We start from the raw sequence: 25,492 nt of genomic DNA on the forward strand, positions 1-25,492 counted from the left end.
ATTAAACGTGGTATTATCTTCTCCTGCTAACCTGTCTTGTTGATTATCTGGCCCGCCAGAAGAACCTTAAGGGAAAGGGCGGAGGGGGAGTCTCCCTCTCCCCCCGACAAGCCCAAAGCCTAGCAGTCTGGGCTCCTGCCTGGGGGAATTCAAGCCTCACGCAGCCCCCAAAGACTCAGACCCTGGGAGGGGCCAGCGTGGTGGAGGGCTGGGAGCCTCCTTTCTGATTCTCACTCTGCCCCTCTGTGGAGCCTTCTCTGCTGGACCTTAAACAAGTCCCGGGACCACTCTGAGTTCACCTTCCTAATCAGGCAAATGGGTACAATAACGCTGACCCCAGAAGGATGCCCTGGGGGTTGGATGAGATGATGCATTATGAAGCCCTAGCACACTGTAGGCACTCCATAAACGCAGCTCCCTTCCCCTCCCCAGGCAGAGTGGAGAGGGGTATGGGAAGCAATTAGTGTGGGCGGTGGGACATGACGACAGGACACCACACTCACTAGGAGAGGGGCTCTGAGCTGAGTTCTCAGAAAGAGAGAAGAGCAAGTTTTTGCCCAAAGGGAGCCAGGATGAATGGCAAATTAATAATAGAAAAATAGAACAAGCAAACAAACATTTATGGAGCTCCTATGAAGTGCTAGGTAGGGCCCTAAATGCTTTCAGTCCATTATCTCATTAGGTCCTTCTCACAACGCTCAGATGGGTACTATATTATCTCTGTTTTGCACACGAGGAAACTGAGGCTCAGAGCGGTTATTCACCTGTCCGAGGTCACGATAAGAATCTGCAGGAGTGACTTCAGAGACCCCTTCCCTTCAACACACACACACACACACACACACACACACACACACACACACACGCCCCCTACACCGTGCGGAGATGCACAGGTAATGATATCAAGGCTGCCCAGCGTGCAGGGCGGTCGCGCCGGGCTGGGACCCAAGTTGGGGGCGCGGTGTGCCCAGCTGCCCAGCCTGGGGACGGAACCACTGACCCAGCGCTACCCAGGCCGAGTCCCGGCAGAGGAGCAGGGGTCCCCCGATCCCGCAGCGCAGGGCCGCGGAGCTGACCGGGCGCTTCCTGGCCCCACAAAGCGCGGACGCGAGGCGCACGCCGTTTTATGGAGGCGGCCGGGCGGCCGGGCCGCTTAGAATCCCGGCTCCACGAGGCGCAAGGCCGACCTCCAAGCTCGTGAACTCGTCGGCCGCGCGCTCCCTGCCCGGCCCGCGGGCCGCGATATAACGCGCCGCGCGGCTCGGGGCCCAGCGCCTCCCGCCGCCGGGCCACGTCCTGCTCTCCTGCCGCCTCGGCGCTCCCCGCGGGCTCCGCGCCTTCAGCTGCGCGTCAGCCTGCGGGCCCCGGCCCGGCCGCCCCCTACCGCGGCGTCCCCTGCTACCCCGGCCTCTCCGGGGCTTCGGATACCGCTCCGGCGGCGTGCGCGGACCCAGCGCGCCCTGCATCACCACCGTGTCGGTCAGCGAGAGCCTCCTGGCGCCCCTCAATCTGGAGATCAACCCCAATGCGCAGTGCGTGAAGCACGAGGAGAAGGAGCAGATCAAGAGCCTCAACAACAGGGTCACTGCCTTCATCGACAAGGTGGGTGTCCTTGATCAGGCCTTTCCTGAGCCTTCAGTTCCTGGGCTAGGCACTGAAGGGGAGTCGGGCCAGAGGGTATGTGGTCCAGGTGAGCTCCCAGTCTGATGGAGGAGATGGACACACACCCAGGGCACAGACAGACAGAGACATGCATATAGGGCAGGGGCTCCTGATCTGATAGCACTGTTGTTATACACAACCTCTGTCCAGACAGGCCGGGTCCCCACAGAGAAGGTGGGTGTCCTTGATCACACCCTTCCTGAGTCTGTACTTCCTGGGAGGACTGGGGAATTCCCAGGTAAATCTCCAGAAGTAGGGAATGGGAACTGCTGTATTTTATGTAATAATTTTAGGTGGTGCATTAAAGCATTAAATAACATTGAAACCTTTGTTTCAATGCTTAAGATTAAATGGAGAAAATCTCATTGGGCGCTAATATGTCTTTACCATCCCTCTAATACTTGCTACTTTCCTACTTTTAATAAGCAGAGTGAGCCTCTGAAGGTTCAGAGGTTCAGAGGTTCAGAGCTGTCTGGGGCAACAGTTTCAGCCAGAATTCCATGTTGTATGCTTTCCTTTTGTGCATGCCTATGATACTGGTTTTACAACTGTGGTGGTAATGTAAAGTTACCCCTTTACCCCCATTCAAGTGTAAAAGTCAAGCGAATCCATTTATAGATAAATCATGAGTACAGCAGCACAAGGGTATGGCAAAATCCTGAAGTTAGCCTGTGAAGGGTTCATATGATCTCTGCCACCAGCCCAGCCCTCTGAGTGTACACAGAAGAGAGAGGAGTCAGGGATCTGGGGCCAGGGGCCTGCCCAAGGGCCCACCGAGAGTGTGTGGCAGAGCAGAACCGCAAGCCCAGCCTCTCTCCAGCTCTCCAGGCCCCTGGAGCTAGAGGGTCCTCAGCTCAGGGCCCAGCCACCCCACTGCCCTCCAGCAGGAGCCACCCCACTGCCCTCCAGCAGGAGCTGGTGCACCTCAGCAGGCACCACGCCCTGGGTGTGCTGGCACCCACAGCCGGGAAAGGCAGCCAGGAAGTGGAGTGTGGAAAGGGTCCTGGCCCAGGACAGGCGGCCTGGGCTCCACGCCCAGTTTCTCCACTGATCACTCTGTGATGCCGGGCAGTGGCTTCCCCTCTCGGCCCGAAGTTCCCTACAGCAGAGCTGTGTGTGGTGCCGTGTGTGAGCCGGCCGTGACTTTGAAAGGAAAGATGGGGGCCAAGCAGCCATGAGACTCCCCAGCATAGCTCCAGCCCCGTCAGCTAAGACCTCCTAAAATGATCCCATATAACATCCCCATTTCTGGAAGTTCCAACCAGGGAACTCCCAGCTGCACTCATCGAGTTGGACGAGAGGATACCAGAGCTGAAAAGCAAGGTAACGTCTCAACTCCAGCTAAAATGCGTGAGAAATGGAAAGCTGGAGGCCGGGGGGCCTGGACTTGTTTGCTGACCTTGCTGGCAACACAGCGGCTTGCGGCCAGTGCAGTGGTCCGGTTTGAGTGACTTCCAGTAAAGGCTGGTATGCCTCACTTCCCTGCAGCCCCCACCCTCCCTACTTTCCAAAACCTTCCCCCGTTCACATTGGCTGCCTGGCCTCCAGACACGTGGAGTGTCCAACAGAGGAGTTTAGGCTGCCTGGCACCACACCCCACCCTCTCCCAGGACTCCTGCGGCCCCAGCCACCCTGCTTGGTGAGAGCCTGCCCCTCCACCTCCCCAGCTAGCCCTTCCCACCTTGACCATCATTCAAATAACCACTCACCAGGCCCCAGGCTGGCCCCTGAGGACAGAGATAAATACTCCATAGGCCCTGCTCTGGGGGGCTCATAGTGAAAGGCTTTCATCTTACCCTATCCCTCCCAGCCCTGCTCTATATTCCTTTCCTCCAGGAAGCCTTCCCTGATTGTCACTACCTTCCACCCCTACCTGCCCCCCCAGCCCAACAGTAACCCAGCACAGCCCGTATGCCCCTCAGTTTCTTACTCATCCCATCTAGGCCCACGTGGACAGACCCTCACTCAGACCTGAACAAGCAATCATGAAACAAGGATTCTGCTGGTGCATCCTCAGGCCAGGAGAGCCCGACAGGGGCCATGCCGGCCACCCCTTGCCCCTGCACACCCTGCTGCCTGTTCCCTCCCGACTCTGCCTGCACTCTAAGGAGGGCTGAGGGTATCAGCTCCTCCCCCCGACTTTTCTCCCACTTCCACACCAGGCGCGCTTCCTGGAGCAGCAGAACAAGCTGCTGGAGACCAAGCTGCAGTTCTACCAGAACCGCAAGTGCTGCGACAGCAACCTGGAGCCGCTGTTCAGTGGCTACATCCAGATGCTGCGGCGGGAGGCCGAGCCAGTGGAGGCCGACAGCGGGAGGCTGGCCTCGGAGCTCAGCCACGTGCAGGAGGTGCTGGAGGGCTACAAGAAGCGGTGAGTGCGTCGGGGAGAGGGGTTTGGAGAAAGGAAAAGGGATTCAGTTAAAGCAGGATAGATTTGGGTTAGACCACAAGAGGAACTTTCCAACAGGAAGAAAACAGTGACAGGAAGCCTGTGGGGAAAATTTTTCTCTTCTGAGATGTGAGTTTAAACATTGGAGAGAGCCTGAGCTGCTCCAGCTACCTCATCTTTATCTGTTTATTTCATTAATTCATCAAACATTTCTTGAACTTCTACTCTGTGTTCCAGGTGCTGTGTTGGGCCCTGAGGTGGAAGAGGGGTCAGAAAGGAAGGAGGAGGGGAAAGGGGGGCAGGGTTCCTGCCCCCAGGGAGTTACAATCCAGAAGCAGAGTGGAGCACTATGAAAACGTGCAGGGCACCCACCTGGCCCACATCAGGAATGTGAGTCCCTGAAACAGGACGAGCAGTGGGTGACGTGAGTGGGTTTGAGTGGCCGGAGGAAAGGGATGGACAAGGTCCCTCCTAGTCCGACACATTTGGATTCTATGACCACCTCCAAAACACCCAGTTCCAGAATGTGTTTGTCTGGGCCTTCATGCTTTCTTTCTCTTCAAATCCCAGCCTATGAAAGTTCTAGCCACTGACCCTCGTGCCCTTGTCCCCAGGTAGGAAGAGGAGGTGGCACTGAGGCCACCGCTGAGAATGAATTGGTGGCCCTGAAGAAGGTGAGCGACCCCAGAATACTCGTCCTGCAACTCAGAACCGAGGGCAGAGGCAAGAGGGAGCTCCCTGTAATTCAGAGAGGCTGAGCAACTCCCCCAGAGTCACACAGCCCAACCTCTCCCCTACATCAGAGCCCCGGACATCAGAGACACTGCCTGCTTCAAGCAGGGCAATCTCCTCCCCCATCCGAGGTAACTCCCATCTGGCCGAGGGCTTCCCACCTCCTTGTGCCCTGTGCCTGGCAGAGAGCAGGCACTCTGTAAATAAGGGTGGATAAAAGCACGTGGCTGCTGGGGGATGGCTGCATCCCTGGCCGGCAGGTGGAAAGTGCTGGCATGAACGAGGCCGTCGTCCCTCACTGCTCAGACTCCACTCCGCACAGGTGCTGTCACCTGGACTCTTACCAGGTCCCCCAACCACCCCCATATGAGGAAGGCAGTGGTTACTGTGAGGAAACTGAGGCACAGAGGTCCAGGGTCTTACTCTGAGTTGCACTAAGACCTCTTCTTCTGGCCACAGATCTAGATTTCTTTCCATGAGATTCCAGAGCAGAGAGGGGTGGGGCATCTAGATCCTGAATTGCAGTCATAGTTGTAGATGTGGATTCTAGAGGAATCATCCCAGTGGGAACCAGAGGAAGTGCCTGGAGACCTCAGGATCCCCTCCCTTACCCAGACCTGCTCCGGACCCCTCTAACATGAAGGACCTCACCAAGGCCATGCCACCAGGCACTGGGATGAGCACTAAGGAGGGTCTCCAGAGAGTTTGCCCAGCCTGGAGGGGTGCCCCTCCCTGGTGGGGAGAGCTCTGTGTTATCTCCCCAGTGAGCCTCCTGAGCCACCTTTTCCCTTTTAGGACGTGGACTGCGCCTACCTGCACAAATCAGACCTGGAGGCCAACACGGAGGCGCTGATCCAGGAGAACGACTTCCTGCAGCGACTGTATGAGTTGGTGAGGGACCACAGAGCAGTGGGGCAGCAAGGCGAGTGTGAGTTAGACATTGGACAGGACTTGCCACCATCTCGGCTTCTGAACCCCTGGGGTGGGGGCAGCGTGGAGCAGAGTTGAGAGACCTGAGGCAGTTTATGCCAGAAGGGGAAGTGTAGCTTCGGGTCTCACTGCCATGCCCCAGACAGGCTGGTGTTCCTGGTTACTATGATAACAGGTATCACAAATTGGTAAATTCTAGTCCCAGACCCAAAAGATGGAGACAGGAGGCCCCAACTGAAATCAGGCAGTGCGCCTCCAACGTGAGCTCCTCTCAGCTTCAGGACTCAGTGCCTGAGGAGCACTGAGAGGTCCCAGGGTTGAGGGGGGACTTCACCTTGGAGGGCGGGGCTTCAGGAGTGCGGCTGTGGAGGAAGCAGGGGAAGGGGACGGGGGAGGACCGTGAGAGTGGGGCTCTGGTCAAAGAAGCTCCTACCACTCCCCAACCCCATCCCCCAGGAGCTCCAGGTCCTCCACACCAATATCTCAGACACCTCGGTCATCGTCAAGATGGACAACAGCCGGGACCTGAACCTGGACAACATCGTGGCCGAGATCAAGGCTCTACGATGACATCGCCAGCCGCAGCCAGGCTGAGGCCGAGTCCTGGTACCGCAGCAAGGTGAGTGGGCCCAGGGCCCCTTCCCAGACCCCCAGCAGGAAGGATGCTGAAAAGGTTTGGCCTTTGTTAAGGTGGAATGAGCAAGGGAAGGGCAGGTAGCTCTCAGGATGCGGTGGCAGATGTGCAAGCTGTGGGGCCCAGTGGGATGACATATCCTGAGCCCCATGAGCCTCTCTGCTTCCCCTCAGTGCGAGGAGATAAAGGCCACGGTGGTCCGGCACGGGGAGACCCTTCGCCGCACCAAGGAGGAGATCAATGAGCTGAACCGCCTGATCCAGAGGCTGACCGCCGAGATCGAGAATGCCAAGTGCCAGGCAGGACAGCCTGGCCCACCCCTCCGTGTAGGAAGACAATGGGGTTGGCCTGCAGCAGGGGGATCTAAGTTCGACCCCTTGCCAGTGTGTGGGAAAAGGAGCAAAAATCAAACATGTGGACAGTTGGGCTCTCAAACCAACCCTGCCACTAGCTCACCACGTGATTTGGGGTCAGCCATTGCGCTCTCTGGCCCATGGTTCTAAATCAGTGATCACACACACTCAGATGTCCACCGGGGTTAGTAATGAGTGAAGTAGGCTGGTCCAATCCAACTGAGGCAGGCCCTATGGAACTGCAGGCCCACTAGGGCCAGATCCTCTGATTTTTCAAGAGAAGCCAAGAATCTGAATTTTTATGTTAAATTTCCAAAATTAAAGACACTGTGCCAACATACCCTGGGAGCACTAATTTGCAACCCTTGACCTAACAAATGGGTAAGTTCCCTTCTTCCTCTGGTGGTCAATGGTCAGTGGATGCCTCTGACCCTGAATCCAGAACAGGGAGCATTAATAACCCTCCTCTGCCCCCCAGAACTCCAAGCTGGGGGCCACCACTGCTGGCCAAGGCCGAGCAGCAGGGCGAGGCGACCCTCAGTGACGCCAAGTGCAAGGTGGCCGGGCTGGAGGAGGCCCTATAGAAGGCCAAGCAGGACATGGCCTGCCTGCTGAGGGAGTACCAGGAGGTGTTGAACTCCAAGCTGGGCCTGGACATCGAGATCGCCACCTACAGGCACCTGCTGGAGGGCGAGGAGCACAGGTGAGGCCCTCACCCTGGGAAGGATGTCTCTTCAATGCCCCCCAAACTGGGCTTAGAGCCAGGAGTGTGTTTGCATATTATTTGCATCTAATTTGCATCAAGCTTACTTGGAGGAGGGAATTTGCAGGTGAATAGTAGATTTCATCACCTTTGCTCCCCCCAACTAATTTTTGTCTCTTTGCTCTCCAGGTAAGGTTGTGTGAGGGCGTTGGTGCTGTAAATGTCTGTGAGTAATCTATACTGTGGGTTCTGAAATAAGGGCTTGGGGTTCCAGGTGGGCAAACTTTTTCTTAAAGGGCCAGATAGTAAATATTTAGGCTTGTGGGCCGTGCAGTCTCTGTCTCAGCTCTTCAGCTCTGTCCTTGTGATGTGAAGGCAGCCACAGCCTAAGCAATACTTAATGGATAGATATGGCTGGGTGCCAATTAAACTTTGTTTACAAAAACAGGAGGCCAGCAGGCGTATAGTTTGAAGACCCTAAAAGGAAGGAGGGAGTGTGGCAGTGAATGATTATGATAACTTGAATAGCTTATTTCTGTCTATAGGGAGGGCCTGGGCTAACAGTTTATCAAGGATGCTTGAGGTTAGACTGCAGGAAGGAGCGCCCAGGTGTGAGGATGTTGGGCTGAGGGGAAGATAGAAAGGGAGGATAAAAGAGGGGGCTGCAGGCCACGACCTTGCTCGGGTACTAAGCCCTGTCTTCCTCCTGCGGGCGTCAGCAGCTCCCGGGGCCAGGTCGTGTGCGGGGACCTCTGCGTGTCCGGCTCCCGGCCCGCGGCGGGCAGCGCCTGCAGCGCCCCCTGCGGCGGGAACCTGGCGGTGAGCAGCGGCCTGAGCGCCCCCTGCGCGCCCGGCCCGTGCGCGCCCTCGGGACACAGCTGCGGCAGCAGCCGCCTGGTGCGGTTTGCGTAGCGCCTCCCGCCGTGTGAATACACCGCTCCGCGAGCGGCGGTCCCGGCCTGCCGGGCGGCCCCGGGGCTCCGAAAGGCGCTGGGTGTGAGGCGGAAGGGCTTCGGGAACCGGCCCCCCTGACGCTGCTGCTTCTCTTCTTGCCTCTCCCCGCTTCGTCTCCTCGTTTCTTCCAGGGAGGCCGGGCTCCTCGCGCGCATGTCTGGCAGCTCACCCCAATCGCAAGAGTCTAAGTGACTGGTTTCCTCGCAGCCCTGGGCAAAGATCCAGTCCTGCCTCGGGCTGCTCTGGCGGCTTGGACGCGTGTGGTTTCTAAGGGACAGATGGGCCCGAGGGCCCCTGGGTGTGGACGCGCTGCCGTGCGCTGCGTGCCCCCTGCCTTCTAAACCCTCTGAGGTTGCGGCTCTGAGGGGATCACTTTCCGCAGCTGCCTGGGCTCCCTTTCTCTCGCTTGGTCCCCACGTTTCCAGTAGAGGTCATGGCTCATATATAAGAAGCTCTGGTCATACGTTTGTGCTTACACATGTGGCCATCCGGGCCAATCCGGGCCAGTTTTCACCCGGGTCGGGGGCAACAGAGGTGTTCTCAGCCAAAAAAGGATGGGCCGGCAGCCCGAAAAATTCAGACACACAGAAGCATGAGGAGGAGCTAGAAGGGAGGTGAGAAGGGCAACAGGGAGGAGCCTTAATCAGGAGGGGAAGGGCCGGGCTCTCCCGACACCCGGGATGGGGACCTCATCACTTGTGGCTGCTGGGACACCGGTGGTCCACTTCCTCCACTCCCCAGTGCACCCCCACCTCAGCATATGAAAACTCCCGGCCATGGGATCAAATACACAGAAACCAACACTCCCTAGGCAGCCCCCCACCCCACACACACACCACCACCATCACGCCTGGGGGGCCCAGACACAGAGACCCCCCCACCTCCTCCCCAGCACCCATCATATGTGCTGCTGTCCATCAGAGATGGATATTCCCAAGCATAGACCACAAAAACACTCCACACACTCACAGACACACAGACCCCACATCAGAGACCCTGACACAGATGCCCCCAACAAGCACACACTTAACACATAGATGCCACCCCCCCCCCCACCCCCACCCCCCCCCCCTGCCAGAGATCCAGAATACACAGCCCATCCCTCAGCCCACAGACCCAGGCCCAGAGCTCCGTAGCAGAGATGTAGACTCTGGGAACCCCCCACCCTACCCCCTCCCACCGCCATCACCCCCACCACCCCCAGACAGCCCCCTCCAGGGCCCCAGGGCCTGGCAGACCAGCACCAGGAAGGGCTCAGCGCAGCTGGTCTCCCAGTTGGCTGGTCCGCCTGAAACTGGGACCTGGGCAGCTGAAAGTTTGTGGTCTTCTCACCGCAGAGGAATGTACTCTGGCAGCACAGGGCATGGGGGGCAGGGTACAAACAGCGTTCCCACCCCCTCAGCAGGAGAGGACTCCAGTGCCCACTTCCTGGCAGGGCCAGAACTTCCCTGGGGCGTTTCTGGGCTTCTTCAGGAGAGGAGTTGGGATTGGCCCCAGCCCTGGGAGGAGGCCAAGGCCTCACACTGTCAGAGCCAAGTTCTTTAGAGCAGCACCCCCATCTCACCAATGTGCTTTCCCAGTCTCCTGCACAAAGCCTTCCCAGCTATCAGGGCAGACCTTGTGCTCTCCAGGTCCCTTCCCTCCCCACCCCCTTCCCATCCAACCTAATGAAGCCAGGATACCAGGTGCCGGGCATGGAGCTCACCCAGGCCTTGCAAAGAGGCTGCTTTATTGGAAGCTATTCTGACATCATTTTTCAGACTGCCTTGCAGTCTTGGGACCAGGGATGGGAGTCTTCCTGTAGGGGAGGGAGTATGGGTCTCCTCACGCCCAGGGCTCAGTTGCAGGTACTCCTGCGGGTAGCAGATGTGGTCCTGATGGAATAGGCCTTGAGGACCCCGGGCCCTCCGCTGCTCGAGAAGCTCAAGGCATTGCTGCCCATGGTTCCCCCGAAGGCCAGCCCGCTACCAGAGCCGCCAGTGGAATTCACTACAGCTGGGCGAGAAGGGGGAGGGCTCCGTAAGCATGAGGCCCCATCCCTTCACTCCACCCCATCCACCTGCCATAGCTGCCCCTCTCCCTACCCCCCCACCTCCCCTTCCCACCGCCCCACCATGGGCCAGCCCAGGAGCCTCGCACAGTGGTGGGGGCTGCTCCACAGGTGCCCCCTGCCCTACCCTGCCCTCTTGCACAGCTTCCCTGGCCCATTGAGCCTGACTGGATGGGAGCTCCAGGGCACCTGATGAAAGGGAAGGAAACTCCTTGTCCCCACAAGGCGGGCCCTCAAGCCAATGTGGCACCCTATAGACCCAGCCCAGTCTGGACAGCACAGGGGCTGGGCCGCAGCCAAGGACTTACAGATGTTCACGGCTCCCACTCCATCTCCAGCCAACCTGGGGGCAGAGGAGAGACCTGTGAGAGCAGCTCTTTCCTCGGTGCTGGAGGATGCATCCCCAGGCACCCCTCCGTCCAGGCCCCAAGCAGGATTGCTGTTCCACACTTTCAGGCTTCCTTCAGCCTGGTTGCAAAAATGAGTGAGGAGGAGTGGAGGGGGGTGGAATTTGGCCCTCCTACTTACGAGTTACATGACCTTGGGCAACGTCCCAGAGCCTCCATTTCCTCATCTACAAATGAGGCCTAACTCAGCACCAACCTCACAGAGTCATTTGTGAGGGTTAAATAACATGATTTACCTAACACCCTGGGCACACATGATTCGGTAAACGGTAGCTGCTCTTATTGTTTCTGTAGACGGCTGCCTCCCCGAACCAGATCAGAAAATCCTCAAACTGGGCTGTAGCGTATTGATTCCTGTATCCCCGGCCCCTAGCATGGGGTCCGGCACGTAGTAATTACTTAATATGTGTTGAAATAATTAATGCATTGTTGACAGAGTGAACACGGCTCTCACCGGGACTGGGGAGGGAGGGGAGTGGCTTTAAGCAGCCTGTGGGGCTGAAACAGGTCTTGCACTGGAAATTAAAAATCCATCGAGACAGCTGGGTGTGTTTGTTTTGTGACTCACAGCCCCATTGTCACCAAGCCCTTGGCCTTGGGGATGAGTTTACTCTGCAGGGGGGAGGGGAGACCTCACTTTGGTGGAGGGAGTAGGGGGAGCCCAGCCGGCCACAGCAGCCCCAAGTCCAGAAAGGGGGCGGAGCAAAGGCCAAGGGAAAGAGCTGGGTATGCTAGGAAGCTTCCAGGCCCCTAGTTCAAATAGCCCCTGCAAGTGCTAGGAGTTGCTGGCAGTTGTGGGTGGGGAGGGAAGCCAGGTTGCAATGAGGCAGCCATTCCATGTAAGAATTTCTGGTACACTGACTAAAGAACTCAGCAGGAAGGGACCTGAATGTCTAAGGCTCTAGTTCTTTGTGTAATTTTTCTTTTCTTATCCCAAATAAGTATTTGCTTTTGTGCCTAATTTCATATTTGTAACTTTGCATTCTTAAAAGACCCCCCAATTGCATGAGTTTCTAAGACCACAAATCCTAGACCTGCCCCTGGGAAAGGCTGAGGGGTAAAGGGATAAAAACAAGGTGTCCATCCCCGTGTCCCTGAAGGAGTGGAGAGAGGACAGTCTCCTCTCAGAGAACGAGGATCTGAGCCCCAATGACAGCAACCCGGACTGAGATTAGACTTTCAGAGGGAATGTCTCGCTTGCTGTGTGACCTTGGGCACACCACTTACCATCCCTGAGCTTCAGCCCCCTCATCTGCCCATGGGAGGAAGTAGATCAGGCCCCACTCTAAGGGTCCTTCAGCTCTGATTCTATGAGGAAAAGAGGATGTGTGTTCCCAGGAAAGTGGGGCCCCTGGACCCATGGTGGAGGAGGGCACAGAGAGGGGCATCTTGGTGGGGACAGCTGGGCTCTGGGGCTGCCCTGTGCCCCAGATCAGCTGCTCTCTCTTCCCAGAGGCCTCTGGTGTTCAATTCCTCTTCCCACAAAAACTGGGTGCCAACCCAGGCAGGGGACAGGTCAACTGCAGGGGCAGAGACCTTTCCTTCTCCTTCCCTGACTCATATCCTGCCACCCCGTTTCTTCTCTCCTTCCCCCAGCATCCAGGCACTCGGACTCCAGCGCTCCCTCGTTCCCCAGTTCCCTCCTCTCCACTCCACTCATCCTCTGCATTCTCTCCCCAGCCCCTCAGGAATAATGCTCAGAAAAGAAAAAGATCTCTGTAAACTCAGCATTTTACAAATGCAGGTGACTGATCTCGGAATGCTTCCTTTGCAGATCTGCAGATCTCTACCCATCTGTAAGCTCCCTGAGGGCAGAAACGTGTCTTACATATCACATATCTCTGTGTTGGGTTCCAACACGCCAAACCATGATGAGTCCTCCTTCCAAGCCTTTGTCCACTGTTTCCTCTCACTGTCTCCCAACCCTAACTTTCCCCCAAGGCACAACTTGAAAGCCTTGTCTGTTGACTGATTGAATCAACCAACCCATCAAGGTGAGAATGAAGACCCAACTCCATGGACATAGGTTCCACATCTTTCATGAAGAATTTCCTGTAAGATGAACCCAGCCCAGCCTCCTCTCCAACTGCAGGTGAGTATGCAAATATCTCTGGGGACAGTGGGAAATTAACCTCCTCCACCACATTCAGGCAATACCAGGTGACTTAGCACTCAACTATGTAGTGAGAAGCAGCCTGGCGTCATGGAAGATGCTTGGATCAGGAATCAGCAGGGCTCGACTGCACACTGGCCCTGCCCTCTCAATTAATAAAACTGAATCACAGTGTCCCCTCTGTAAGCTAGGGAATCAGCAGTACCTGACCTGCTTACCTGAATGTGCTCTGAGGATCAAGTAAGATGACCCTGCTTATGACCACACACATGAAGGGGCTGTTATTCCTTCAACTTTCCCACTGGGCTTTATGCCACATGGTCTCTCCTTCCAAAAGGTCATCTCATCAAGGACAAAGAAGCAAGCATCAGCGGTACCCTCCCTGCACTTCCCACCCCCCGGCCCCTGCAGAAGAGGGTACACAGGACATGCTGTAGATGGATGAATGTCAAGCCCCAGGCCCCACTGAGCCCCAGAAGGATCTCCTTCCCGGCCTCCGTGTCCTCACCGGCTCTCCTCGCCCTCCAGCAGCTTGCGGTAGGTGGCGATCTCGATGTCCAGGGCCAGCTTGACGTTCATGAGCTCCTGGTACTTCCGGAGCTGCGCGGCCATGTCCTGCTTGGCCTTCTGCAGGGCGGCCTCCAGCTCCCCCTGCTTGGCGCGTGCGTCCTTGAGCGCCATCTCCCCACGCTCCTCGGCCTCGGCAATGGCAGCCTCCAACTTGGCCCGCTGTGGGAGTAGTGGAGCTGTGAGCTGGGGACAGGCCTCACCAGTCGCTGCCTTCCTGCCTCCCCACCCTGCAGGGAGCACCTGGGCCACTTGTTTACAGTGGCTTCACTGGCACCAGCCTGCTCCCCACACACCAGGGAATCCCAAGGGTTAAAAACATGGGTTTTCATGCCCAATGCTTAGGTTCCCATTCAGGCTCTACCACTTACTAGCTCTGTCACCTTGGACCAATCACCCCTTCTAAAGGAGACTCCAAAAGTCTCCTCTTTTCTGAAATAGCAATAATCACAGTGTCTACCTCATAGGGATACTGCACAGGTTAAATGAGGTAATACACAAGTCCTTGGCACAGGATCTAGCATACAGTAAGTGCTTAATAAATGCCATTATGATCACTCATTAATAAATGCTATTATGATTTACAAATGCCCAGCCCCCATTCCCCAGCTGGAGGAGCTCCAGGGCCAAAGGATCCTAGTTGAGTCCCCAAATTTCAGGCAGCTGAAAAGTACCAAAGCCACCTTCAAAACAGGAGCCAGTTTGGAACAGGCCCAGAACAGGGGGACTTGTAGCAGAGAGACGCTACTTAGAACTCCCAGACCCAAAATGCATGATCAACAGCCCACCTGGGCTGGGTTGGAGTGGTCAGATTCACGATGGACCTGAGCAGCAGCTGCCACTTCCTGCCCAGCCTTAGCATCCCTCCGCTTGTGGCTCATCCCCCACCACCAGGAGCCTATCTAGTCCTGAGCCTCCTCTCGTTCAGCTCAGAGGGCAGCCATCCCCATCCCCTTCTTCCTTCTTCATCCCCAGTGCTCCTCCTCCCTCCTTCTCACTGACCCTTCTCTGCCCTCGGGTGCTCTCCCTTCAGCTCACACACTCTGCCTGCCTCTCTTCCCAGCCCATCCAGTCCTCCCCAGGAGGCCCTCTGATGCTCTCTACCCCTTCCCCATCAGTGCCCTTCTCGTCACACTGGTGCCCCCTTGGCCAGGGCCATCTCACTGCTTCTGGGCCCCTTGATGGTGGTAGACACCCCAACTCTTGGGCCTGGCTCTGCCCTGCTGTGTGAGAGGAGAACCAGATGTGGCAGAAGCTGCAGGGTTTGGGAAACTACCGTTCATTATTCTGTGCCTCCCCTCCCGGCCTGGAAGCTGGCTTGCTTCACCCGTGATTCATGGCCCTGCATCTGTGCCAGGAGGTGGCCTCCGACCTTATGTAAACAGGCCTGCAGGGCACCAAGGGGAGGACATTTCTGGTAAATCATCTCCACATCACATCCCTGCAGCTCATCTGGAAATTAGCTCTGTGAATCTGCTGCACTAGTCACCTTCCCTCCCTCCCCACTGCAGACACCTGCTCAGGCTTAGCTGCCCGGTCCACACCCGTGCCTTGGCCAGGACTTGGGGGACCCTTCCCTCGTTAACGCCCCCCACATCAGCTTCACAGCACATCCTCCCATCGTCTCTCATCTGAGACCTGTGCCTGTATCATGCCCCAGGTGCTGGGAAGGGAGGAGCAGCAAACCAGACAGACAGGGTCCCTGCTCTCAAGGCATTTTTTTGTATTCCAGTGGAGGTGGGGACAGTCAGCAACTTAATTAATAAGTCAGAAAATTTCAGATAGTGATAGGTGCTTCAGGGAACTTTAGACAGACAGCTGGCAGAGTGACTGAGTGGCTGAGGAAGCCATCTCTGGGAAGGGGTCTTTTGTCCTAAACCCCAGAGATGTACAGAGCTGGGAGAACCACATTCCAGGTGAAGGGAACACCACGTGCAAAGGCCCTGAAGCATGCACATGTTCGGCAAATGCAAGACACAGGAAGCAGGCTGGTGTGGCCGGAGCACAGCGACAGGGGGAGTGGTGGGGAGTGAGGTCAGGGGATGGGATGGGGCCTTGTGAGCCATAGTGAGGGTTTCTGCTGGCCTCTGCACCCTCTCCACTCCCCACAGAGTGTGAGCGCCCAGGTACAGCATACCGCACCCAGAGCAAGGAGAGTGCTCAGTACCAATATGGTAACAAATGGTGGTTCTTCTCTGGCCGGCCAGCCCAAAGCTCCCTCCATAGGCTCCACGCCCAACTAGGACTCCTCTCCTCCCTTCAGCCTGAGCCAGGACCTGGCCAAGAACATTCCATCCTGGAGATCGCACAAGTAGAGAGACTTGAGCTGCACTAGCCTCTGCCCCGGGGGTTGGGGGCAGGGCCTACGCCTTTGCTCCCAGCCTCCTGCTTTCGTTCTCAGCTGGCTGCCCTTCACACGCCCCAAGAAAGAAGGAAGAACAAGGAAGAGGGCTCGTCCCCACCTGGTTCTTGATGTTGTCGATCTCAGCCTGCAGCCTCTGGATGGCCCGGTTCATCTCCGCAATCTCGTTCCGGGTGTTCCGGAGGTCGTCCCCGTGCTTCCCAGCCTGGGCCTGGAGGGTCTCAAACTGGAGGGGCCACACAGAAGAGGGGGCAATGATTATACGTGACTCTTCCCTCTCCCCATCCAAGGAAGGCCCAAGGTTCTGCGTGATAAGCCCTCCTGGGCCCCCAGTGCCGCACACCTTGGTCTGGTACCAGGCCTCGGCCTCGGCCCGGCTGCGGTTGGCGATCTCCTCGTACTGGGCCTTGACCTCGGCGATGATGCCGTCCAGGTCCAGAGAGCGGTTGTTGTCCATGGAGAGGACTACGGACGTGTCCGAGATCTGGGACTGCAGCTCTGCCAACTCCTGTAGGGACCAGGCAGAACGTCAGGACTCGGGGCCCGACCCATCCCTGTTCCCACACCCACTCTGGGATCCTCCACATGCTGGGGAAAGAAAACGGGAGAAGAGGCTGGAGTGGGCTTGAGTTTGAGTCACCAGGCAGGGAGGAGCACAGACCCAGCACCTGCCAAAAATTTCTGCCCACCCCTGACTCCCCAAAGAGCCCATTAGCAACTTCTCAAATAAAAGAGTCTAGTGGGGCCACAGCAGATCAAGAAGTGACAGAGTGTGGGGACCTGTGAGGGCTCCTGGCTATGAGGGGCTCTTGGGGCATGAGCTCTGTTGCAAAGGGGATCAGCAGGGAGTGGGCAAGATAAGTCATATTCCACCCTACAGTGGAACACTCTGCAGCCTTGGAAACCAATGATACAGCTGTATTTATGGACAGGGAAATATACCAATGGTATACTGTTACATGAAAAAAAGCATGATTCTATTTTTATTAAAATATATATTTCTATATCTCTTTGTGTATATGTGCACAGAAAAAGTCTCAAAAAGTAGATATCAAGATGACAAGAGCGGGTATAGGTGACCTGTTTTCAACTTTATGCTTTACTTAATTTTCTGGATTTTTTGCAATAAGTAGGTATTTCATAATGAGAGGAAAATAATTATTTATATATATACACACACATATGTACATATACAGACATATATATATACCACGTGATAGACATGTGAAGACCTGCAGTGAGATTAGAAGAGCCAGAAGTCACCCTCAAGGATCCAGCCCCTGAAATTCACACATGTGGAAATTCGCTCTGAGGGGCTCACAGAGGCTGGATGTTCCAGCAAAGACACTAATTAGCCTCACGTGTAGTCATATCCCAGAGCAGCCCTGCCAGATGATTGGCTACCCTATCTTCTGCCTCCAGCCAGAGACTCACACTGGTGAGAGCAGAGAGGTTTTTAAATCCCTGGGAAGGGCACAGAGCTGGAAGCCCAGGGCAGGGCCAGGCGGAGAGGGGGAGGATGAGGCCAGGAGGGGCAGACAGAGTGGCCGGCTAGTGGGCGGCCATCCACCCAGTCCCTCTGAGTGTAAACTCTCAGGCACTCCAGTCTCTCCTGACTTGGACTCCTGTGCCCGCCGCACCCAGCCCACCTTTGAACTCTGTCACAGCCTAGGATCCCTCAACATCCTCCTGGTTCCTTTCAGCCCCTCCCAGTCCCCTTCTTGGCAAATGGTCATCCCATGTCTCTGGAAGGTGATCCTGACTAACCCCATCCTGCTCTGCTGCCCCCAGCTCCTCCCGAACTCCCTGCCCATCATGGATTCCTGAGTCCGGAAAAGATAAACAGCAGGATAAATGTCCCCCCACACACTCAACACACACCCCAACTGGCCCAGTGCAGGGGCTAGACCAGATGGCCCCCTGGTTAGGACATGTAGGACATGACATGTCTCCCTCCCCCAAGATCTTACCGTCTCATTGAGGATCTTCAAGAATTTGATCTCGTCATTCAGGGCATCCACCTTGGCCTCCAACTCCACCTTGTTCATGTAGGCGGCGTCCACGTCCTAGGGGGTGGTGGCGAGAAGCGGGAGAGGGACACCGTGTCCTCAGTACATGGAACATTTAGCAGGGGTGGGAACAAGCCAGCACTATCCACCCCACAGGGCCAAACACCACTGCCCTACCAAGAAACACAGTTTCTCCAGGCTGCCTGGCCTGCCCACAGCAGGAAGTTTCCTCCACTGGACCCTCCCAAGTTGCGTGGTGGGCATCATGTCCATGCTTCCCAGGACTGGAGCCAAGAGTAGCCCGAAGCCCCAAAGCTAGCATTTTCCCAGTTCCTAAAGGCTTTGGTGGTTTGGACACATCCCTGGCTCTGCCACCTACTAGCTCTGTGACCTTGAACAGATCACTTCAACACTGTGAGCTTCAACTTCTCATCAGTCAAACAGGGGAGCATAAAACCACTCAGACTCCAGGACACCACTCCCAGAGACGGGACATCTCAAGCCTAAATGTTTAATTCTGAGGCAGGTGGTCACAGCTAACAATGCAGGTCCGGATGATGCCTGGGCCCCGTCTAGCCACACTTTCCTGTGGGCAGAGCCACTTTTACTCATCCCTGAATCTCCAAGGGTCCAGCACTCAGGGTAGGTTGTGTTCATGTGGATGGGCCCGGAACACTGAGCTGCTCTAGTGAGTGTGTGCTGAATCAGAATCTTAAATCAAGCCCTTCTAAGGTATTCCTAAGGCCTTCCAACCTCGGCTTGCACATCTCCAGGGACGGGGAGCTCACTCTGCCTCAAGGCAGCCCATCCCATTCATTCAGCAAATCTTGCAGGCCTGCCACGTGCCACCCTGGTCTATAATGAAATGTCCTGACTGTGATGGAGCACTGCGTTATTTGGGGTTGAAATCTCCTTTTCTAACCTCCATTCTTTGCTCTTAATTCTATCCCCTCCAGGCCCAGAAACAAGTCTAGTGACTCACCAGACACACACACAAATACACACACACACACGTGCACACACAAACACACGCACACAAGACAGACCCTGCTATAAGGTTTCCAGGTCTCTCCTTCTCCAAGCCCATCACTCCCTTCTTGTAGTCCCCAGGCCAGACCTTGGCTGCTCCGGTGGGAGAGCCATGTGGTCCCCTGTCCCATGTGTTTTCAGATAATGCCCCCCCCACCCCACCCCACCTGTCTGCCCCCTCACCTTTTTCAGCACCACGAACTCATTCTCAGCAGCCGTGCGACGGTTAATTTCATCTTCATACCTGCAGCAGAGGAGGGGGGCATTGGTGCAGCTCGGCCTCCATCCCCCCTCCCGTCCAGGTGTTAAAATCTGCCCTGCATCACCTTCACCCCCTCCTTAATGACACACCTGAAACAGGTGTCAGCTACGAAACCAAATGTCCCTGTCTTTTCCATGTAGCTATTCCCAAGGCTTGGAGTCTTGGCATGGGATGGGGGTGGGGGAGCAGGGAACATGTGTGAATTAAAGAGCAAAGGCTGTGTATACTGGGAAAAAGAAAGCAAATAATAGTAGCCATGCTTATGGACCGCTTCGTGTGTGCCCTGTATGTGCTTCCCATGCATTGGCTTATTTCATCCTCACGACAATCCTGTAACAATGGTACTGTGATTAGAAGGGAAGGGAATGGAGGCACAGAGAGGCAGGGTGATCTGTCCAGTCACCAGGCTGCTAAGTGGCAAAGCCCAGATGTGAACCTTGGCAGTCTGACTCGGGTCCGTGCCTTAACCACTACCTAATCTCACCCCCCGAGGGTGATGAAGGGGCCTGAAGGGAGGACCCTTGTGGAGTCGGGAAGGGGGATGACAAGGTTCTTGAAGAACCAGGCCCCAACTGGGTGGCCTAGCCCCTACTCCCACAGCGCCGCCCATCCCTCTGTCTCCCAAGGAGCCAGTTCCACCCGGAGGAGGACGCAGGGCACAGAGCAAGAGAGCACCTGGGCCTCACCCAGTATTTATTTGGGGACTTTTTAAAAAAGGTGTTGGAAAGAGGTGCCTGACCTCTTTCCCGACTGGAAAGAGGTGCCCAGAAAGAGCAGTGCCCAAGAGCTGCTGGACAGCCGCAGGGGCCACGCGGGTCGACCACAGTGGGGAGCAGGATGCTCTGGGCAGACCCCCTCCCAGAGCCCAGACTCCCAAAGTCCCACTCCCTCAGGTCCTACAGAATAGTTATGGAAATATCCTCATGGGTCCACCCCTGCCTGGCTGTGCCACTGGGCCCAGAGTGTGCGCAGATGGGAGCTCTCTGGGCAGCTGCACCCAGGGCCCCTCCTTGTGTCGCTTCCAGCCCCAGAGCTCAGCCTGGCTCCACAGAAAAGTGCTCTGCGGGCTCCGGGGTGGGGGAGTGTGTGTGCACATATATGCAAGCCAAGTGCACAGAACAACAGGGGCTCGCTGGTGGCGCCAGGCCTTCCCTGCCCTGCACCTGTCTGCCTCCACCTGCTCGGATTGATCCTGTTGACTGTCGCCCTAGGGAACTAGGGGGTAGGCACGCTCCACAGACGCCTTTGTTCTACCTCCAGTCAGAGCCAGTGTCCCTGAGCTCGGGCTTAGTCATGCACCCTCAGGCGGAGCACAGAACTCACTCACTAGCTCCGTGTGTCCACGGGCAGGGACACCAGGGTGCGGCCAGCCCAAGCCTCAGGCTTTGGTTTCCATTCAATGAGAAAAGAGCTCAGCGGGCACCTCAAAGGCCTGTCCTCAAAACCCCAGCCCTCCCGGCTGGCACCCCCGCCCCTCCTCACAGCCTCCTTTCCAGGTCCTGCCCTGACCAGACCCGCCCCTCAGCCTCCCCAGCCCCTCCCAGGGCTCACAGTGACCCTTCTCTCTCCTTGCTTCTCCGGTCCCAAGTCAGCTCCCCGACTCCTCCTGGGAGTCAAGGGCCCCAAATTCAAGTCCCAGCTCTCCTAGTGGTCTGCTGTGTGATCTCCATCAGGTCCCTGAACCTCTCTGGTCTCTAATTCCTCCTCTGAACAAAATGGAGTTGTCCTAGCATAATCTGTGAGGGTCATTCAAGTTCTGGAGCACATGTGTGGTAGGACACCTTCTGCCCCACCCTCTCCTGGGACCTTGGTCAGGCACCCAAAGGGAACAGTGCAGGTCAGGGCTGGGCGGAGATAGTCCACGGGCAGGAAGTCCAGAGAAAAGACCAGAATGACTTAAAAACAGCCCCCAGAACAAAGTAGGGGGGAGGGAGAGACAGGGAATGTGTTAGGACCTTCCCTTCAGGGAGTTATTGTACGGAGCAGCCGCACCCTCTGACCCCTAAGAGGGGACTTGCAGAGGGCTGGCTGAGGAGAGGCATGTGGGCCCAGGACACGGATCCCCACGGGGGGCACTGGGGGACAGTACTTATTCTTGAAGTCTTCCACCAGGTCCTGCACGCCCCGCAGCTCCACCTCCAGGCGGCCCCCGTCCATCTGCAGCCCCTCGAGCTGCCTCCGCAGGCCAGCAATCTGGGCCTCAAAGATGCCCGGGAGGCAGCTGCCCTTGGCCGACTTCTGCTCCTGCAGCAGTGCCCACTTGGTCTCCAGCAGCTTGTTCTGCTGCTCCAGGAACCACACCTAGAAGGGAAATGGAAGAGGAGACGGTGTCATCCACAGCGGGGTTGGGAGGGTCTCTAGCCACCCAGCAGAGCCCACGCTCCCACTGGCTGTTCTCCCCCAGCCCGTGGCCCTCTCCTCCAGGAAGCCCACCCTGGACAAGCCTCTCCTCCAGGACTCTGTCTCAAGTGTCTTAGAGTGTGACCCAGGGGTCAGGTCGGCCTGCTCCACCGACGTGTGCGGTGCTCGTGCCGGGGCCTCCTCCCTCCTGTGCTCCCCATCCATCACAGGTGACCACCCCACTCCCTCTCTGAAGGGCTGCCCCCACCTGTCAGTGTCCTAGGCCTCACTCGGCCCCTCCCTTCAGGCTGGGACCTCATCTCGTCCTCCCTCAGTATCCTCTCTCCCCTTTCCTCCAATGGGCCTCTGGACAGGGCACTAGAACCAAGGCCATGCAAAATGAGCACCTAGTCTGTGCTCAGCCCTGGGCCCCAAAGCCCCCATGGAGCACCCAGTATGACTGGGGTGGGAAGCCAGCCTTCTCAGAACCAGCAACTCAGGGCAGCGGGACTTGGGGGCCGCAGATGGTGAGAGAGAGGAGCTCCACAGCAGGGGGGAGCCTGGGCAGGAAGGGCTTCAGAAGAGCCTGGAGTATATTCAGGGCCTACACGGTGAAGGAGAGGGGGATGTGGGGCCAGGAAGCAGAGAGAGACTGGAAGGCAGGGGAGGGGAAGCCTGGTCTACACTCCAGGGAGGAGGCACTGGCCAGAGAGGCCCCACTGGGCTAGCCCTTAGTTCCAGGCATAACCTCACCCCTACCACCAAAGAGAGGCTGGAGAACCACGTAGGTGTGGTGGTGTGGGCGTGGGGGGAGCCCCCTTCCACCTCCCTCCAGCCCTTTACTTCCATCATCTGCAGAATCTGAGGGGGAGGGGCGTCTCCTCAGCTGGGAAGCGCATGTCACCCCTACCGCATCTCTGACTCCAGCAGCCCCCTCTCACAGAAAGGTGCCCAGAGAGAGAACTCCTGGCCCGGCCTCTGGAGTGCCAACTCGATACCGGCAACAAAACCGGCCCAAGAACCGCAGCCGCCTCGCAGACACAGCCGGGGCAGCCAGCCGGACAGCCCCAGGCACACATTCTGGGAGGCAAAATCCCGGGATTGGGCAGCTTGCTGGAAGAGAGGGCTTGGAGACTGCGGGGGACAAAAGAGCCACAGGGTTCAGGGAGAGGGGGAAGGTCCCCGATATTGGCGGAAAGAGAGCCCGCACCAGTCCTCCCAGCGCCCGACCCGCGTGCAGCCAGGGCTGGGGTGGCTGCTGTGGCCTGGGGCGTGGCTCGGCAGGGCGCTGGCCGGCTCACCTTGTCGATGAAGGAGGCGAACTTGTTGTTGAGGGTCTTGATCTGCTCGTGCTCCTCTTGGCGCACCTGCTGGATGGAGGGGTCGATGTCCACCCGCAGCGGGGCCAGCAGGCTCTGATTGATGGTGACCTCGCGGATGCCGGCGCCCCCCGGGCCCGGGTAGGCGGAGCGCACGGCCACGCGCGGCCGCGAGGCGCCCAGGCCGTAGAGGCTGCTGCTGCCGAAGCCGCCGGGGCGCACGGAGCTCAGGCGCACCTGTGCGCCGCGCCCCGGGAAGGCGGCGGAGCGCGAGCTGAAGGCCTGGGAGCTGAAGTGGAGGGACATGCTGGCTGGACAGGGCTGGACGTGGCGGCGGGCGACAGGGGGCCGAACTCGCTGACCTCCGGGAGACTCGGCCGCTTTTATCCGCTAGGCGCTGGCGGATCGGCTGACACAGGTTGGGGCGGGGCTGGCCGCCGGCCACCGTTCTCTGCCCGCCGGCCCCTCCCGGGGCCCCGCTTCCGCCCCCGCGCCGCCCTCCTCGCGAGGCCCAGGCTTTCGGTCCAAGCCGGAACCGTCCAGAATGGGGAGGAAGGCGAAGCCCTCCAGACCCCCTAATGCAGGCTGACGCAGAGAGCGGTGGGAGACAGCGGTCCGGGCCGATCTGAAACGGTATCAGTCAGGGAAGGCTTCCTGGAGGAGGCTTGGGGAAGGGGTGAAGAATATCCAGATTTCTGAGGCCAGAGCAGAGAGATCAAGCGGTAAACGATTGGGGGAAGGAGTGGACAAAAAGTTCTAGTCCAGGAGTCAGTCCAGCCCCGCTCCCCAGGCTATTGAAAGCCAGAAAGGCATTCCCCGATGCTCTCCCTCCCCTCAAGTGCAGCTCCTCCTTGAGAGTTCAGCTCAGTTCTTGAGTAACCTGACCCCAGGGTGGGCCTGTCCTGGCTGATTTCCCTGACCGCTTGTCCCTACACCTCATTTCCATATAGAAACTAGGCCGAGTGGGGCATGACCCCATTTCTTGGCCCTCTCCTCCTGTTCCAATAGGCATCTGAAGCCCAGAGGCAGGTGGGAATGGTTACCCCGGGTGTATGCTTCCCCCATCCCCAATCACGTTCCTGTCCACTTATTCTGTTTTGTCCCTGTAGAGGAAGAGGACACCTGTGTGTATTCGGGACACTTTGTGGATGTCTGTACACTTCTGTGTGTACACACCTGCAGGCCACTGGGCTTCCCTATGTGCACACCTGTGTGCATGTCTGTGAACGTTCTTATACAAGTGGGCGTCTGTCTTCAGGGGAGGGGGGTCTGTGGATGCACACTTTCACACTTCGTGTGCATGTCTGTGCATGTGCTTGCATTTACACTCAAATACTGCCCCCTCCCCCCATTTTCCTGTTGTAAGGTCCTCAGCTCTCACCGCCTCCCCCACCTGAAGCCACCACCAAACAATCCCCAGTGGATTCAAACCCAGCCCAAGAGGGAGATCAACATTGTGCTGGGACAGGGAACACCAGACAGAGACAGCTGCGCTGCCCTCACTTCCTAGGAGCTTCCAGTCTCACATGCCACACCCTCTGCAGGTCCCTGCCCCGTTTCCCCAGACCCAGCTCACTAGAGGGGCCACCTAAGAGCCTTTGTAAAAGAGAGCTGCCAGGCCTGTTGTCACCCTTAGCCCAGCTCCAGCCCCGCCCAATGAGCTGGCCAGGTTGTCACCACAGAACAAGCCTTTGGGGGCGTCCGGGTGGAGGAGGGTGGGAATGGAATGCCCTTCCTGGTTTCCATCTGTTAGACCGGAAGGCCTTCCGGAGGAGGCTACATGCAGCAGCCCCTTCTCGGGCATCTCAGCAGACACCCACACCCCTCCCTGCCCTCTCCTCCATGGGGGTGTCAGGACAGCTTAGGGCAGGGGTGGAGGGATACCCAGGGAAACCTTCAGTCATGTCTGCTGCAGGGTGTGTGTGTGTGTGTGTGTGTGTGTGTGTGTGTGTGTGAGAGAGAGAGAGAGAGAGAGAGAGAGAGAGAGAGAGAGAGAGAGAAAGAGAGAGAAAGAGAGCGTGAGAGAAGGGGGTGGGGAGAGTTAACCTGGAATTCTCAGCTGTAGCTTGAAGAGCGTCAAGATTGCCTGGCCCTGAGATATTTGCAGTCATGGGGGTCCCACTCCTCCCCCACCCCCAACCCCCAAGCAAGCAAAAGAGACCCAATGTTTAATTTCCACAGACATATACACGTATACACACACTCACACATACACTCACACACACACATGCACACCACATCACTCTCGCACACATACATGCTCACATACACACATATACACACATACACACAACACTATATCACACATACACAGACACACACACCACATCACTCACATGCACGCACATACATACCACATCTCACACACACACACACACACACACACACACTCTCTCTCTCTACAACTTCCTTACCCCTCAGGGGTCCTCCTCAACTCTTTTTCCCACTACAGTACCTCCCACCCCAGCCCCCTACCCCTCCACCCCCCAACCCCACCTACATTTTGCTGCTGGCCCCTCCCACCCCCTCCCACCTGCAGCCCCCCACAGGATTTGCTATACCCCACCCACACCAGGCATTCCTCCTACCCCTCCCCTTCTCCTCTAGAGCCTGGCCTGAGAAATCTTTGGCAGGGCGCTGGTGACCTGCCTTGTGATGCTGGACAGGTCACTGTCCC

General features: G+C 57.3%; 2 protein-coding genes and 1 pseudogene across 3 annotated transcripts; 2 read left to right on the forward strand and 1 right to left on the reverse strand.

Annotated features, from left to right (window-relative positions):
- Window positions 1-1,248: 1,248 nt before the first annotated feature.
- Window positions 1,249-7,237, forward strand: LOC131416572 (keratin, type II cuticular 87-like; annotated as a pseudogene).
- Window positions 7,238-7,287: 50 nt separating this feature from the next.
- LOC131416573 (keratin, type II microfibrillar, component 7C-like) lies at window positions 7,288-8,315 on the forward strand. Its single transcript, XM_058559241.1, has 3 exons — window positions 7,288-7,403; window positions 7,598-7,629; window positions 8,116-8,315. Exons 1-3 carry the CDS (start codon window positions 7,300-7,302, stop codon window positions 8,313-8,315), a joined length of 336 nt encoding a protein of 111 aa, XP_058415224.1. The 5' UTR covers window positions 7,288-7,299.
- A 1,737-nt stretch (window positions 8,316-10,052) lies between these two features.
- On the reverse strand, window positions 10,053-23,273 carry KRT7 (keratin 7). Of its 2 annotated transcripts, XM_058558183.1 has the most exons (9): window positions 22,798-23,258; window positions 21,246-21,457; window positions 19,078-19,138; window positions 17,827-17,922; window positions 16,200-16,364; window positions 15,957-16,082; window positions 13,436-13,656; window positions 10,716-10,750; window positions 10,053-10,352 (listed from the first exon to the last, which is right to left on the reverse strand). In XM_058558183.1, exons 1-9 carry the CDS (start codon window positions 23,119-23,121, stop codon window positions 10,195-10,197), a joined length of 1,398 nt encoding a protein of 465 aa, XP_058414166.1. In that variant the 5' UTR covers window positions 23,122-23,258; the 3' UTR covers window positions 10,053-10,194. The 2 variants fall into 2 exon arrangements, with proteins under 2 accessions (XP_058414166.1, XP_058414167.1); XM_058558184.1 differs by lacking the exons at window positions 10,053-10,352; window positions 10,716-10,750 and adding an exon at window positions 11,332-12,122 and having other exon boundaries at window positions 22,798-23,273.
- Between the last annotated feature and the right edge of the window lie 2,219 nt (window positions 23,274-25,492).

This window comes from Diceros bicornis, chromosome 17 (genome assembly GCF_020826845.1).
Source record: "Diceros bicornis minor isolate mBicDic1 chromosome 17, mDicBic1.mat.cur, whole genome shotgun sequence".
Lineage (NCBI taxonomy): Eukaryota > Metazoa > Chordata > Mammalia > Perissodactyla > Rhinocerotidae > Diceros > Diceros bicornis.

Excerpts from the sequence above, each read along its gene's own strand:
- LOC131416573 (XM_058559241.1), top strand. The coding sequence starts at position 7,300 with ATGGCCTGCCTGCTGAGGGAGTACCAGGAGGTGTTGAACTCCAAGCTG. Across the intron at positions 7,404-7,597 it reads CTGGAGGGCGAGGAGCACAG|GTTGTGTGAGGGCGTTGGTG; the intron begins GTGAGGCCCTCA and ends TCTCCAGGTAAG. Across the intron at positions 7,630-8,115 it reads CGTTGGTGCTGTAAATGTCT|GCGTCAGCAGCTCCCGGGGC; the intron begins GTGAGTAATCTA and ends TTCCTCCTGCGG.
- KRT7 (XM_058558183.1), bottom strand. The coding sequence starts at position 23,121 with ATGTCCCTCCACTTCAGCTCCCAGGCCTTCAGCTCGCGCTCCGCCGCC. Across the intron at positions 19,139-21,245 it reads GTGGAAGACTTCAAGAATAA|GTATGAAGATGAAATTAACC; the intron begins GTACTGTCCCCC and ends CCTCTGCTGCAG. Across the intron at positions 16,083-16,199 it reads AGGCCTGGTACCAGACCAAG|TTTGAGACCCTCCAGGCCCA; the intron begins GTGTGCGGCACT and ends TGGCCCCTCCAG.